The sequence below is a fragment of the Cavia porcellus genome, unplaced genomic scaffold (assembly GCF_034190915.1).
Source record: "Cavia porcellus strain 051 isolate PalLab524CR breed Dunkin Hartley unplaced genomic scaffold, mCavPor4.1 scaffold_18, whole genome shotgun sequence".
NCBI classification, from domain to species: domain Eukaryota; kingdom Metazoa; phylum Chordata; class Mammalia; order Rodentia; family Caviidae; genus Cavia; species Cavia porcellus.
In genome coordinates, this window is record NW_026947501.1 from 55,539,327 (window position 1) to 55,552,883 (window position 13,557).

The 13,557-nt window shown below is 46.3% G+C and overlaps 1 protein-coding gene across 2 annotated transcripts in view; it reads right to left on the reverse strand.

The window, feature by feature from the left end:
* Positions 1-13,557, reverse strand: part of LOC100714922 (two pore calcium channel protein 1-like) — a 38,395-nt gene that overhangs the window by 10,033 nt on the left and 14,805 nt on the right. For both annotated transcript variants that reach the window (XM_013147283.3, NM_001278778.1), the window contains 6 exon segments: positions 13,194-13,322; positions 9,049-9,165; positions 8,832-8,950; positions 8,542-8,643; positions 7,836-7,962; positions 6,095-6,296 (listed from right to left, as the gene is read on the reverse strand). In XM_013147283.3, the coding sequence (XP_013002737.2) occupies positions 6,095-6,296; positions 7,836-7,962; positions 8,542-8,643; positions 8,832-8,950; positions 9,049-9,165; positions 13,194-13,322 (796 nt within the window).

Here is a 13,557-nt window from a genome sequence, read left to right on the forward strand (position 1 = left end):
AGAGGGCAGAGCCAGGTGATCCCCAGACCCCCCACTTGCCCTTGTTCTGACCCTCAATGCAAGGCAGCACTATGGGATTCTGCAGATTTATACAAGCCACCGACTCATTCGTGCCCTCTGCTCTGTGATCTTCCCGTGGTCCAACCAGCTTTTCAGCCTCTGCTCGCTTTCCCTTCTTCTCTACAAAGCCTTCAGACAAGAAGTCTATACCCTTTGGATTGAGCTGCTACCTCCTGCTCCACCCACCCCCCTTCCCTGTACCCTTCCCAGGGACTCTTAACCTCATGGCATCCACAGGAGCTCCCTCACCACCTAAGCCCAAGTACAATGGGTGCTTTCCTGAGTCACCAGGCCTCACTCAACCGCAGAACCTGCTGAATTCCCCAGGACTAGCAGACTATTCCCAGCCACCCCAGGGGGCTGTCCTACCAGCTAGGGAATGGGGCCAGCTCCCAAACTAGCTGTGTGTGAACTGTAACAACATATTATTAAAGAAATATCACATCAACGAACAAAATCAGAATGCACAAACCCTGTTGCTACTCCTTTGAAAGCTAATTGAATGCCTCTGAAACTCTAAAGAAAACTGCCATAATACCATTCCTGGTGCCAATCAGGACAACTGTGAAAGACTAGGCAGAGGTTTTGAACATGGAGAAAGCTTGTCACTGAGAGTGCATAGAAGCTTCCCAGGCTTCCACTTCCACTATGAGAAATAAGCAAAGATCTGTGGGTGGGCAAGGGGCAACTTTGGTTTATGCTGTGGTTTATGCAAGAAAGAAGTTGAAGACCTGCCAGCAACAGACACCCAGCAAGGCAAGGCCCTGGCCTTGTCAGAGTGTGGCCTGACCCAGACAAGGTCGTGAGTGACATGGAACACTCAGGCTGCCATACAGTTCCAGGAATATGAGAGAGACAATGAATCCATCAAGTTGGGTGAAAAACACACTTACATATATTAGAAATTGTTGAGGTTCCAGGTCTTTAGAGTTCAGAAAAAAACACATCTACACATCTTAATAGCCAAACATGAAACCCCCTTGGGTAGAAGGACAGCTCCGGAGAATCAGGTGACATGCACAGTAACATCCAGGGACCCGGGTCACACGAGCTTCAAAATGGAAGCTATGGAAACATTGTGATGACAACCATAAACATCTAGGTTCAGGGTGACCTCACACCGAGTGTGCTGAGGGTCACCACCAGGAAGCCAGCCAACATCCTCAGCCATTAAATAACCTCAAGAGAATCCAAGTCTCCCTGGATTCACAACTTTACACTCAGAACATTCACTAGAACAGGAAAGACCAAAGGAAATCAAGACCATAGTAGATCCGTGTGAAGAAGGACTCTGTGCCCACCCTCTGCTTTGTGTCATAGCTTGGGCATCAGTGAGCTCTTTGAGGGAAAGCTCAAGATTCAGTACGTCAGGACTTCCAGGAGAACATAGCAGATTGATAACAGCAGCTGCAGAGGCTCTCTAAGATAGCCAGCTTAGAATCCAGGAATGGTGCAGTGTGGGGAGTCCCAAGCAGGGGGAGATATACCCTGCCAACCCAGGAACAAACTAAGCTGAGAGATACCAACTGGAAATGCAGTCCCTGTCCTATGACTGGAACAGCTACAGTCTCAGTGCCAAAGATGGAAACCACGCCTCTGGAAGCTGCAGCTTGAATTTCCTGCCACCAATGCTGCATCTGAATCGGCATAGCAGGGATAGAGACGCGAAAGCTCTGAAAGTGGGAATCGGTGAACTGAATTGAGAGCAGAGCTGGCAGGGAGCCCTGCATCGACCTGCAGTGAGAGGAACAGGGACCCTTCCATAGAGTAGGAAGCTCCAACAGAGGACATTCTGGGACCAGGAAGACTAGCCAGAACAGGACGCTGCAGTAACTTCAGTCACATATTACCCTCTCAAGCGGGATTGGTGGGGAGCATTTGACCTGGGTGACACCGCAGACCCAGTAGGCTAGCCCAAACCAGGTCCCTGTGCCTGGCAGTGCACCCTAATTCAGTGAAGCCTTCAGCAGGTTGACTGACCTGGAGGAGCAGGCCCAGCATAGGCTGCCCAGGTCTGTGTCTCCCTAGTACACTGCAGTGGGCGGGAACACCTAGCCGGCACAATTCAAACAAACTGTAGCCGACAAAGAAAGAAACTGGGCCTCCTATATACGATTGTATGGAAGGAACAAAAAGTATGGGAAGAGGGAGCGAAAAGAAAGGGTCCTCAGTCCCCAATCCTGAGAACACTGATCCAGGAAAGGTAAATGCAAAGGAGAATGAAGACAGAAAACATGCAATATCGGGCACGGCACCAATAGACATAAAGCGATATCTTTGGGACCTCATAGACGAGTTCAAAAGTGAAGTATTTAACCAAGAAAAGCAAGATATAAGTAGAATAGTTAAAGAAATGCTAAGCACCTCCCAAGAAAAAACAGATGGTGGAACGGAAGAACAGAAAAAAAGGGGAGAATTGTTTGATGGAGAAAATAGAGAAAACATAGAATACATGAAGCAGGTTCAAAGAGATTACCAGGAAACTAAAAACTCTATTGAAAGCTGGCATAACAACTTGAAAGAAACTACAGATAGATTATCTAAACTGGAGGACAGATTTGAAATGTGGAAGCATGAAAGGAAAAACTTCTTAAAAATAACAAGGAAACAAACAATAACAATACAAAGGCTAGAAGATGATGAGGATCTATAACTTAAGAATTAAGAATGTAAAGGAAGAAGCAGGGATACAAACAAATGAACTGTAAAGGCTATTCACAGAAATAATCAAGGAGAACTTCCCTAATATGTGAAAAAGTAAAGATGCTCAGATCTATGAGGCATACAGGACCCCAGCCACCTACAACACTAACAGAACTACACCCAGGCATATAATAATCAAAATTCCAGAAATCCAATATAAGAACAGAATATTAAAAAGCTGTCAGAGGAAAGAAACAGATCACTTACAAGGGAACACCCATCAGAATTACACCAGACTTCTCAGCACAAACCATCAAATCACAAAGAGCATGGGGAGAAATAATTCAAGCTTTGAAAGACAATAACTTCCAGCCAAGATTGATATATCCTGCACAACTGTCCCTAGAAATTGATGGAGAAACAAAGTGCTTCCAGGATAAAGAGGAACCAGGGGAATTTGCAACCACCAATTCAACTCTACAGAGAATACTGCAGGACATTATAAAAGAGAAAAATACCAAGATTCCAGAAACAGTGGCAGAGAGGCCACAATGAATGGAGCAGAAGCGAAATGAAGAAGACAAACTGACAACTAATGGCAGAAAAAGAGCTCAACAGAAATGAGGCAGAGAAGGTTGGATGGTATGAACAGCTATTTGGGAGAAAACAAGACATTATAATAGCTAGTGCTGATTTAATATCATCTTGTTTTGAAGTCCCATCAAGCTTTTGTTCTTATGTCTCCATCAGCCTTAACATGTTGTATCTTATTGGATTTTATTCTATGTGATAATATAAACAAAAACTTTTATAGACAAGGAAATAATACAGAAACCATTGTTTATTTTCTGTCAGTTGGTTCTAAATACCCTGTAATACTGTCATTCTCTTGAATGGTTTTTACATTGTCTTGATATGTTTGATGCTACAGTATATGAAGTTATACTCAAAGATTTCAAAGAAAGAGACACTATGGTAACTACTTTTATGTTGGGATATCTTGTGGTGAAACACTATTTTGCTTAAATGGTTATGTTCTGACCTGTGCTGTTTTGTTGTTATGTCCTCTTTTATCTCAATCTCCTATTTTATTATTTATTTTTTTATTTTTATCTTTTTAATTAAGGGAACAATAAATTTAAAAATACCAGGATATGTTATAGTAACCCACTTTGTTTTTCTATTAACTTGATTTGAAACCCTGTATTGCTCTCACCATCTTGTTGTGACTGATTTTACTCTATTCTGTTATGCTTGATAGTACCAAGTTTAAGAGTACAGGCAACAACTGTAAAGACAATAAGATTCACTATGATGCCCATTCTGGTTTGACTATTATCTTCTTTTGAAGTCCTGTAATGTCTCCAATGTTTTGGTTTTATTAGTTTTGTTCTTTACTGTTTTGTTCAATTTTATTATAACTGATGATATAGGCAATTCTTTTTAAGATAGCAAGAGGCATTATGGTAACCATTATTGATCACCTTGTATTCTGTTTTTACATTATGTACTATGTCCATCCTTTTGATTTGACTGACTCTGTTTTGTTATGTCACATTTGGTTTTATTCTCTTCAAAAAAAAAAGTAATAAGAGCCATGGGAGTAATAAAACCCAAAATGTGTAATTGTCATTGTAAAAAAGAGAGGAAAAGAAAGTGCTCTAAAGGATATAACTGCATGTATATTTAAGTATATAAGATAGATAAATCATATTACTGAGTTTTTGTTGGATCATTGAATAGAACTGTTTGCAGTCTCACTGTTTGAATGTCCATTTTATATGCTTTAATTTTGTAACTTGAATAACGATTTCTAAGGTGAAAATATGTAATCTATTAACTAGTGATTTCCTAGTTTATTTTTTTTTTGAAATTTTGTATAGCTTATACCCTTCTTCTGTTTTTTTTTCTTTTTCTCTTTAAATAAAATTAAAAAGAAAAAGATTCAGTATGTCAGGCTGTGCAGGTCCCGTAGGAAACTGCTGGATTCTGCCATCACGCATGGAAGCAGCACAGAGAGCACACAGTGAGTGTCACTGTGTTGCAGGAAAACTCAGTTTAGGAAAACAGACCATGAGCCACATCGGACCCAGGGACTGCAGTCAACCTCCCCTTGCCACAGATGACAAATTATTTTCCTCATCATTTCTGTTAAAAAAAATTACAAATCATGCAATGTATGCATGTATTAAAACATTATGGGTCACCCCAGATGTGTATATAATCTTTATGTTTTCTGTGACTATTATCATGTAATAAAGAATTTTTTTAAGGATTTGAAACCACCAAAAAACAACCACCACCACTAAGGAAAAAGTAATGCTCGTGTAATGTTTGTGTCAACTGTGTTTCTACTCCTCTGAGTTCTATGCTTCTGCGTTATCACTAGATTTATGTTTCAGCACTCAGAGGACAGACAGAATTCCACTGTGGGGCCCTGGAATCCACCTGTCTTCACACCTGGCACAGGGGATGTGAGCAGTTTCACAGATGGACCGCTGTCCCCTGCCTGCACAGAGATGAGACCGCTGTGTGACGTGTTCAGCTTACTGTCATTCAAACTGTCTTTGGAAGTGTTTCTTAGCCAAACAGTCTCCTGGGATAAGACCCACCAGAAAGCATCACTATTCCCCTGGGAAACAGAACATTCCTTCCCCAAATCGACCAATCTGATGGCTTTCTTTCCTTAAAAACAAAGGTTTGCCCCGGAAATGGTCCATAAAGGGACACTGCTGTTTTCTAAAGGTAAAATGGCTGAAGAAGTCTGATAAGCCAGGTGCTGGGCTTTCTTCCTGCCACATCAATGGGCCTGTACAATAAGCCATGGTGGATGAATTTCTATCTCAAACTAGATGAGTATTGACCTCATTTACTTTACAAACAGATTGCAACTCAGATGATTCCACCCATGAGCTTGCAATTAGAGTTCAGGGGACCTGGGCTGTGTTTGCTAATCTAAGCAATTTTATTATTGTTATTATTATTATTATTATTATTATTATTTTGGTACTGGGAATCAAACTCAGGACCTTGTGCCTGCCAGGCAGACACTATGCCACTGTGCTAAATCCCCAGCCCTAAAAAAATTTTTTTAAATACAGTCAGCCCTCATTTTCTATAAGTTCCACATCCGTACATTCAACCCACCATGGACCAAAAACATGGGATGGTGGGGAGCGCTTCTGCACTGACCACGTTCAGATCTTTTCTTCTTGCCTTTACTCCCTTACGCTGTACTCTAATGACTACAGCATTTATATTACACCAAGTTTTATAAGTAATCCAGAGACGACGGGAGGATATGTGTGAGCTGTACAGAAACACTGAGCCATTCATATAAGGGACTGGAGCGTCCTTGGACTCGGAGGGTGACACCAGGAGAGCTTCTTACCCACAAACCCCTGCTGTCCCTCGTCGGAGATCCTCAGCAGGAGCTCCAGGTGGGAGCTGCTGATGTCTGGTGCCACCGCCTTGGCCAGCTGCTTCCACGTGGCCTCCTTTACCACAAACTCAGTGCCCACCTTGACTTTCAGAATGTCAAACGCCTCTATCATTTTGTGACGTTTCAAGTATGCCAGTTTGCGAATCTCATTCTTCAAAACAACAAAACACAGTTGGATGTTTTAAGAGAGAGATGCAAGGACGAGCCATTTCTTCCAGTCCCAAGTATTTCAGAGTCATAGAGGAGCCCAGGAGAAGTCACTGAAGGGTCTTCCAATAAGCCAGGGGTATGATCCCTCCCCGCTCCAGGTCTGTGCCCACAACACTTGTCCTACCAAGTTGCAATGAGGAGCCCTTGAAGGAAAATCTGTGTGGCAAGAAGCAGAGAGACAGGAAGCAGACAGCTGCAGACTCCACTCTGCCCAGAAGGGAGGAGATTCCAGAAAGAAAGGAGATTGGGTGTGCGGCTAAGAAGAAAGACAGAGATGGGGGTAGGGGAGGGATCATTAAGTCAGGACAGAAGGAGGGGAAGAGGAGGAAGGACAAAGTCAGGGAAGTGAAACAAGGCTAAAAGCAGCCCCAGGCAGAAGGACAGCTGCCATCTGGCCTGACCACAAGGAATCGTCCAGTACATGGGAACTCAACAGCCTTCCTCAGGCTGGACCCAGCTGTGCAGCCTCCAGGCCCACTCCCACTACTCCATGGAAGTCTGTCACCCAGTATGATCACCTGCTGACAGACTGCACAGCTAGACTGCCCATTCTTAAAGAGCAAGGGCTAGCTGGGCGTGGTGGTGCTTGCCTGTAATCCCAGCACTCAGGAGGCTGAGGCAGGAGGACTGCTGCAAGTTCAAGACCAGCCTGGGCTACACAGTGAGCTCAAGCCAGCCTAAACTGCATAGTGAGACTGTCTCAAACACACACACACACACACACACACACACACACACACACACAAAGGGGGGGGCAAGGACCAGGTATTAATCACTGTTGACTCTGGAGAACAAGGAAGTTGCTGGACACATAAAGTACATGTTTTCCAGATGATGTATGTTGCAGAGGACTAATTTTCTAGGGTGTCACTCAAAAATACACTTGCTTTGCAAGGGGAGGCATAGCCACAGTTCTGTCCAGCAGTGACAGAGAGAAGAGGTGCACCAGACCCGTGGGAATGGCCTCTCCTGTCAGGGAAGAAGAGGCCAGAGGAGGCCTGGCCTCAGGTTCACATCCAAAGAACCTGCACAGAACCAGGCTCCTCTGAAGACCAGAGTGGCCAGATCTGAGAGTCCATTCCACCACCTGCTTCCCCTTAATCACAAACACTGTAGTTCTCACCAGCCTTCTCCCTGCTCCTAGTGAGGAAAGGACTTGGAGGCCTGGCGAATAACTCCCAGCCCCATACAAAACATTGTAAACATCCTAGAACCATCAGATGCATTAAGAACAGTAAAACGCCAAGGATTTTGCAGAACACAAGTGGCTGTATCCTTTGTCCTTTGGGTCTTGTCGGAAGACTGGCAGAGGAACACCCTGCTTAGCAAAAAGGAGCAGGATGCCAAACAAGCCTCCTGGTCCCCCCACAAAAGCCGTGGAGGACACGTGCACACAGTCAGTGCCTGCACCTGCCTGGCCCCGCCACTGTGCCCAGCCCAGACGCTGTCGCCCACCCTGCCCCTGAGCCACGCCTGTTACCTTTAAGTGCTTCCTGTAGTTGTTGTACACCACAGCCAGAAAGACAGACATGAAGATGTAGGTATTGATGATGATGTAGGTTATGAAATACAGGGAATACCACCAGTTGAAGTTATAGGCAGGCATCCTGGGAGGAGATGAGTGTGTGTTAAGATTTTTCTTGCCCTCGTTCCACAGAACACGTAAGGGTGAGCAGGTGCCGCACCCTCAAGTCCAATGACTGTGCAGGCTGCACCTCAGATCTCACTCCCACTGTCCCGTGTGGCACCATCACCATCCCTGTGGCCGAACAGCTCACTCCAAACCCTTTCTGAAATTTCTTACAGAGCTGCCAGTGTCCAAAATGCCTCCACTCTCTGTGAGCTGAATGTCAAGAGCTGTCTCCTACCGCTTTCAATTCTCAAAGAATTCAACTAAGCGTAGCTTTACATAGGATAGGCTATCATTTGAATAGAATTTTATATTTTTCAGTATTTTTACAACGTATGCAACTAAACAGAAAATTCCATGTTTCCCTCTCTCATCCCGGTTAGTGTCAGAGACCCGCTGCTTTTTGGTCTGGCTTTGTTCTGTCCTGTTTTTGTCGTGTTGGGGATGGAACCCCAAGGCCTCTTGCATGTGACACACCCACCCCCACAGCGCCTTTTAATAATGTGAATTCTGTTACAGTCCCAAAGATCCCTGGACATGGATTAGGGGCACATACATGACGTCGGGATTGTTGGCTGTAGTGACCAGCACATAGAGCTCAAACGCTATTTCCAGAATATTCGTGAAGTAAGGAGCTCCTTCAGCTGTTTTCAGCCCCCTAAACAGGAACCAGACAGAAAGCAAAAACCACGCGCCCAAGTCAAATGCTTATTCTGATACACTTCTGCCTTCTCCCAATGAGAATATGGAACGAGGAAGGCAGTGCCTGGTGACCCATTCTACAGGTGTGGGTTAACCCAGATATGGAAGATTCCCAGGCAGAATCTGGCAGGGAAGTGGGCTCACCTATCCCCAAAAAGTTTCAAAGCCATCAGGGAGAACATTAGCACGCTGAACAGGAACAGGAGAAAGACGTATAGGATGTCGGGCAGGGTGTTCCGGAGGCTCCGGAAAGCCCTGCGGATCTGGGGAGACAAAATGTCACCTGGCTTATGAGAAATCAGCTATTTTCCTGTAAAAACTAAAAGACCAAATCGTCCTGCATCCTAAATCACCTTCTCACCTGGCGACTTTCAGGGAAGTTAATGAGGAAGACCGGCCTCAGGGCCCTTGTCCATCGCACGCTGTGGACGTGAAAGGCCTCCAGGGACCCATAGACAATGAGGTCAATCAAGGTCACCTGCAGGAGACAGCGGAGACAGACATCAGAACCACCCGACCAAGGGACAGAGAAGCAATGACGCGCACTTACCTGGCGAGCAATGGAATCAGAGCAAGTTTCAGAAATAGCCCAATTCCACTTTTGGAATATAACATTCATCACAGCTAGCATCCGGGGTGCTACTAGGTGTCACACAGTATAGTATGCACCTTCTGCAGTGGCTTCATTTTAGCTTTAACACACAACTGTTCCTGGATGGAAGGACTTGAAGTACAGGGAGGGAATCATAAGGCCTCTGATCATAGCTGGAATGGGGGAAGCACTGGGACAGGAAGCCAGAACTCGGGCGCCCACACCCCTGCTCTTCAACATATTGCTACCCGTACCCACGCTGTGCTGCATCCTCCTGAACTTTCCTTTCCTTTGATATGTAAAAGAGAGAACTACTAGCTTAGTAACAGAAATAAAAATACCTGGAATACAAAAAATTCTAGGTGGGAGTTACGGGAATCGAACTCAGGGCCTTGTGCTTGCCAGGCAGGCACTGCACCACTGAGCTACATTTCTGAACCCAGGAATCTTTATTACTGTCAAGTTTGTAAGCAAACGATTCATGTGAGGGTGGGCACAAAAGAAAAGCCTAGCAGTGATGGCGAACCTTTCAGAGCTTTCAGTGTTAACAAACAGTCCTCCGTGGCTCGCCTGCTACAGGTCCCCTGCCACCAGCCTAGTGGACCTTGGAAATCTTTAGGTAAGAAAGCGTAATCTACCATCATGAAACAAGCTGGATTTAGCCTTTTGGTGGTAACACACAGAAGATCTGGGGAGAGCCTGCAAGGATCACCTGCCTTGCGGGAGAGAGAAACAGCACAAAAACTCTGGGCAGCAGGCAGAAGATGCTGGTGTGGCTGCCTCTGGGAGCAGCACTGGGCAGGTCACTGGGCTATGACACCTGGCAAGCTTCGTGGAGGAGGAGCTACTTGATGAGATTTACAGCACAGAGCTTTGAAAAGATAAAACTCAGAAAGGGCAGGTGCCAGGGCTGCAAGACAGTAATACAGGGTGGGGCAGAGTGGGGGCCGTGCTGGCAAGTTTGAAAAGCAGAGGAGCCTGGGAGCTGAGGCAGAGGGACACGGCAGAAGTGACAAGGACCAGAGACAGGGCCAGGCTGGAAAGACAAGCCCTATTTCCGTTTGGGGAACCCTAGATGTCTTCCTCATAAGGATGCCAGGTGGAAGGAGTGAGGCCACTCTGCAGGTCTATGCATGCTCTGGCTCTCCAGGGAAGAAGGTGCTCAGGGGGACCAACTGCAGACGTCTTCTGTGTCCCTGAGAGGGCACGCTCTGGAGAAGACACAGCCGAGGGTCGGGCTGTGCAGGCGTCACAGCATCAGACTACACTTCACCGAGGTGGGGCAGCAGTGTGGGGCCAGAGGGAGGACTCCAGGACTTGCAGGACTGAAGCCAGGGAGGGACCGGCAGGAGAGTGGGAGGAGACTCACAGCCTTGTGAGCGCTTCAGCTTTCTCTCCATGGATGGAAAGCCGGGTGATCTGCAGCCAGGCTTGTGTGCACTGATTTAGGTTTTTAAGGTGCATGCTCCCCATGGGCCAGAAGGCTCAGGAGACAGAGGCAGCAACCTCAGAGTGCCCAGCCTCCTGCTTTGCAGCAGGCTGCAGGGGCACCGAGGGGAAAGGTCGTTCTTTTTCTATCTGACAGACTCAAGGTTTTGGGGGTTTTTCTTTTTTTTCCCAAAAACAACTTGATGCACACACTTTTTGTTTTTGTGGGGGGTTTTGTTGATTTGTTTTGTTTTGTTTTTTACAGTTTTCTTGTACAATCCTTTGGGGATGTAACCCAAGCTCACAGTCACGGGTGCCATCCCAGACCACGTGTGTTTTAGCAATGGCAAACATAGATATTTCTAGAAATCAGGAAAAAGCAGCCACCCTGCATATTCTGAGGGCTCTGCCCGTGCAGAAGGGAAGTGAGAGCAAATCTGCAGAGGGAGGACAAGTGCCACAGAGGACACTGCAGGCAAATGGTGGACCTCACGCCGAGGAATGCAGGCAGCCCAGCAGGCTGGTGTGAAGCACAGCAGGGCAGACGAGTGTGCAGAGATCTGTGGCATCACTGTCTCAGCCTGAGGAGCTCACAGATGTTTGAGCAAGGGATGGGACAGGTTCTAAAGTCTGTCTGAAGAATTAATCTAAAACGCATATATATATATATATATATAGGTGATTTGCGGCTGGAGTGACTGAGGTAGGAAAGGGTGACAAGGACCATGAGATGACAAGAGAACCGATGTGCAGCTGAGAGACCACGAGAGCCCTGAGCAGAGCCCAGAGCAGATGAGCAGGAAGCAGAGGAGGCATCCTGAGTGGAGCTGGAAGCGCCATAGGGGGGAAGGGAGGGAACCAGGACAAGGAGGCTCTGAAGGTCTCATGTGGGAGCAGGGAACGCCAGGGACTGTCTGGGAAGAAGAGAGTGGGTTTGCTCTCTTGAAACGCCAATGTGGAGGGACCAGCAAGTGGTGTCCGCAGAGCACAGGACCTCACTGGGCAGCCGATCCCAGAGGCAACATGAGGACCACCACCTCCAAGAGTGTTCGTGGAAGGCCTGCGATGGACCGGGCTCTTCAGAGAGGACTGCGTGGAAGAGCAGAGGCGTGATTCTGAGGCGGGCTGGTGTGGCAATACAGACCCCTCACCTGCCACCCGCAGGCCTCTGTGCTCACTGCGTGAGCGATTTGGGACGCATCCCCTTCTTGGCACACGCTGTATCCCTTTAGATTTTGCTACAGATACCAAATCGAATTCAATGGTTAGGTTCAAGGTTGACTTTATGAGGAAATTTGATCTGGTTCATGACAATTCGGTTTGCAACCAGAGTCACGGAAAGAACTAAGATTGTAAACCAGGTACCACTGTATGTATGACATCCTTTCTTTTCTCTGTTTTGTCATTGTCATTTGCAGTGCTGCAGATCAAACCCAGGGTCCCATGCCTGCCAGGGAAGCAAGGGCTCCACCCCTGAGCTGCACCCCCGGGCCACTGTTTCTTTTTAACCAAAATGTGATCCAACTATGCTGGTCACTGCTTTTGTGACTTAATTGCTGATAATCATCTCTTCTTGATTATAGACATATACGTGCCCTTAGCACCATTTTAAAGGACTGAGTGGACGGCTCACACTTTATTTCACATGTTCCTGTTGTATCTATGATCAGGGAATTGAGTTGTTTCCAATTTCTCAATATTATGTACAGCTTACCTATGACCAGCTTTGTGGCTAAATCTTTAAATGCTTCCATCCTCAAAAAAATAAACTCCCAGGAACGGAAACCCAGAGTGCAAGTTATGCATATGTAAGGCTTTTGAGAGGAACTGGCCCCAGAACACGCACAGTGGTTCAAGTCTATAATCCTAGGCTTCTGGGAAGCGGAGGCAGGAGGATCAAGTCTTCAAGCCCAGGCTGTGACCTAGCAAGTCTGTCTAAAACATAAAAACAGAAAAGGGCTGAGGCTGTAATTCAGGTCCTGGGTTCAATCCCTAGCACTATGGATGGACAGACAGAAGGACGGAAGGGGGAGAGAGGAAAGGAAAAATACTGCCAAGCAGCTTTCCAGAAAGTTATTTCTCTTTCCAATAAAGTACAAGGTTTGTTTTCTCTCAATCTTGCTCACATTTTCTTATAAGCAAATACGTGGTATTGTAGCATTTTGATCCATCTTGTTTAACTAGTTTGGTTCAACATCTTTCATGTCAGCTGTTTCATGCGTCTCTGTTTTACGAGTTGGCTTCCCATTTCTCAGCTCATTTTTCTATCGGAGCATCTGTCTTGTCTTGTTCTCTAGTTTAGCAGTGTTAAAATATCCACTGTCACTTTTGGTCATATTTATCCCTGGGCTTGAGGTCTGCTTGCAGCTACAGCCAACCTCCGGGGTTTGGTGTCACTTTAACACGCACAAACCTGTCCATTCTTTCTCTCACGCTGGTTCCCGCCTTTGGTCACCAAGGCCCCCGGCATGGCAATGCACACTCACCACGATGGTTACCATGATGCAGATGTTCTTCGTATCCTTCCAAAAAACCATTTGAGCAGTGACTTTCGCAAAGTGCACCAGCCTCGCAGAGAACGCAGCCAGGCAGATCACTTCTGCTAAGGCGGTGGCCTGCGAAGAGAGGACAGCCCTAAGCATGGGGTCCAGGCACCTGAAGGCTCCTCCTTCATCCTCTCATGACCCCTGCCCAGTGCCGTCTGCCTTTCCTGACTGGTTCCCTACAGGAATTAGCCAGTTCCTTCAATGGCTCTGGACTTCCTAGCCTCCATGGACCGAATAAACTTTTGTTCTTTATAAATCTCCTTGTCTTCAGTATTTTGTTATAGCAACAGACAATGGATAAGAC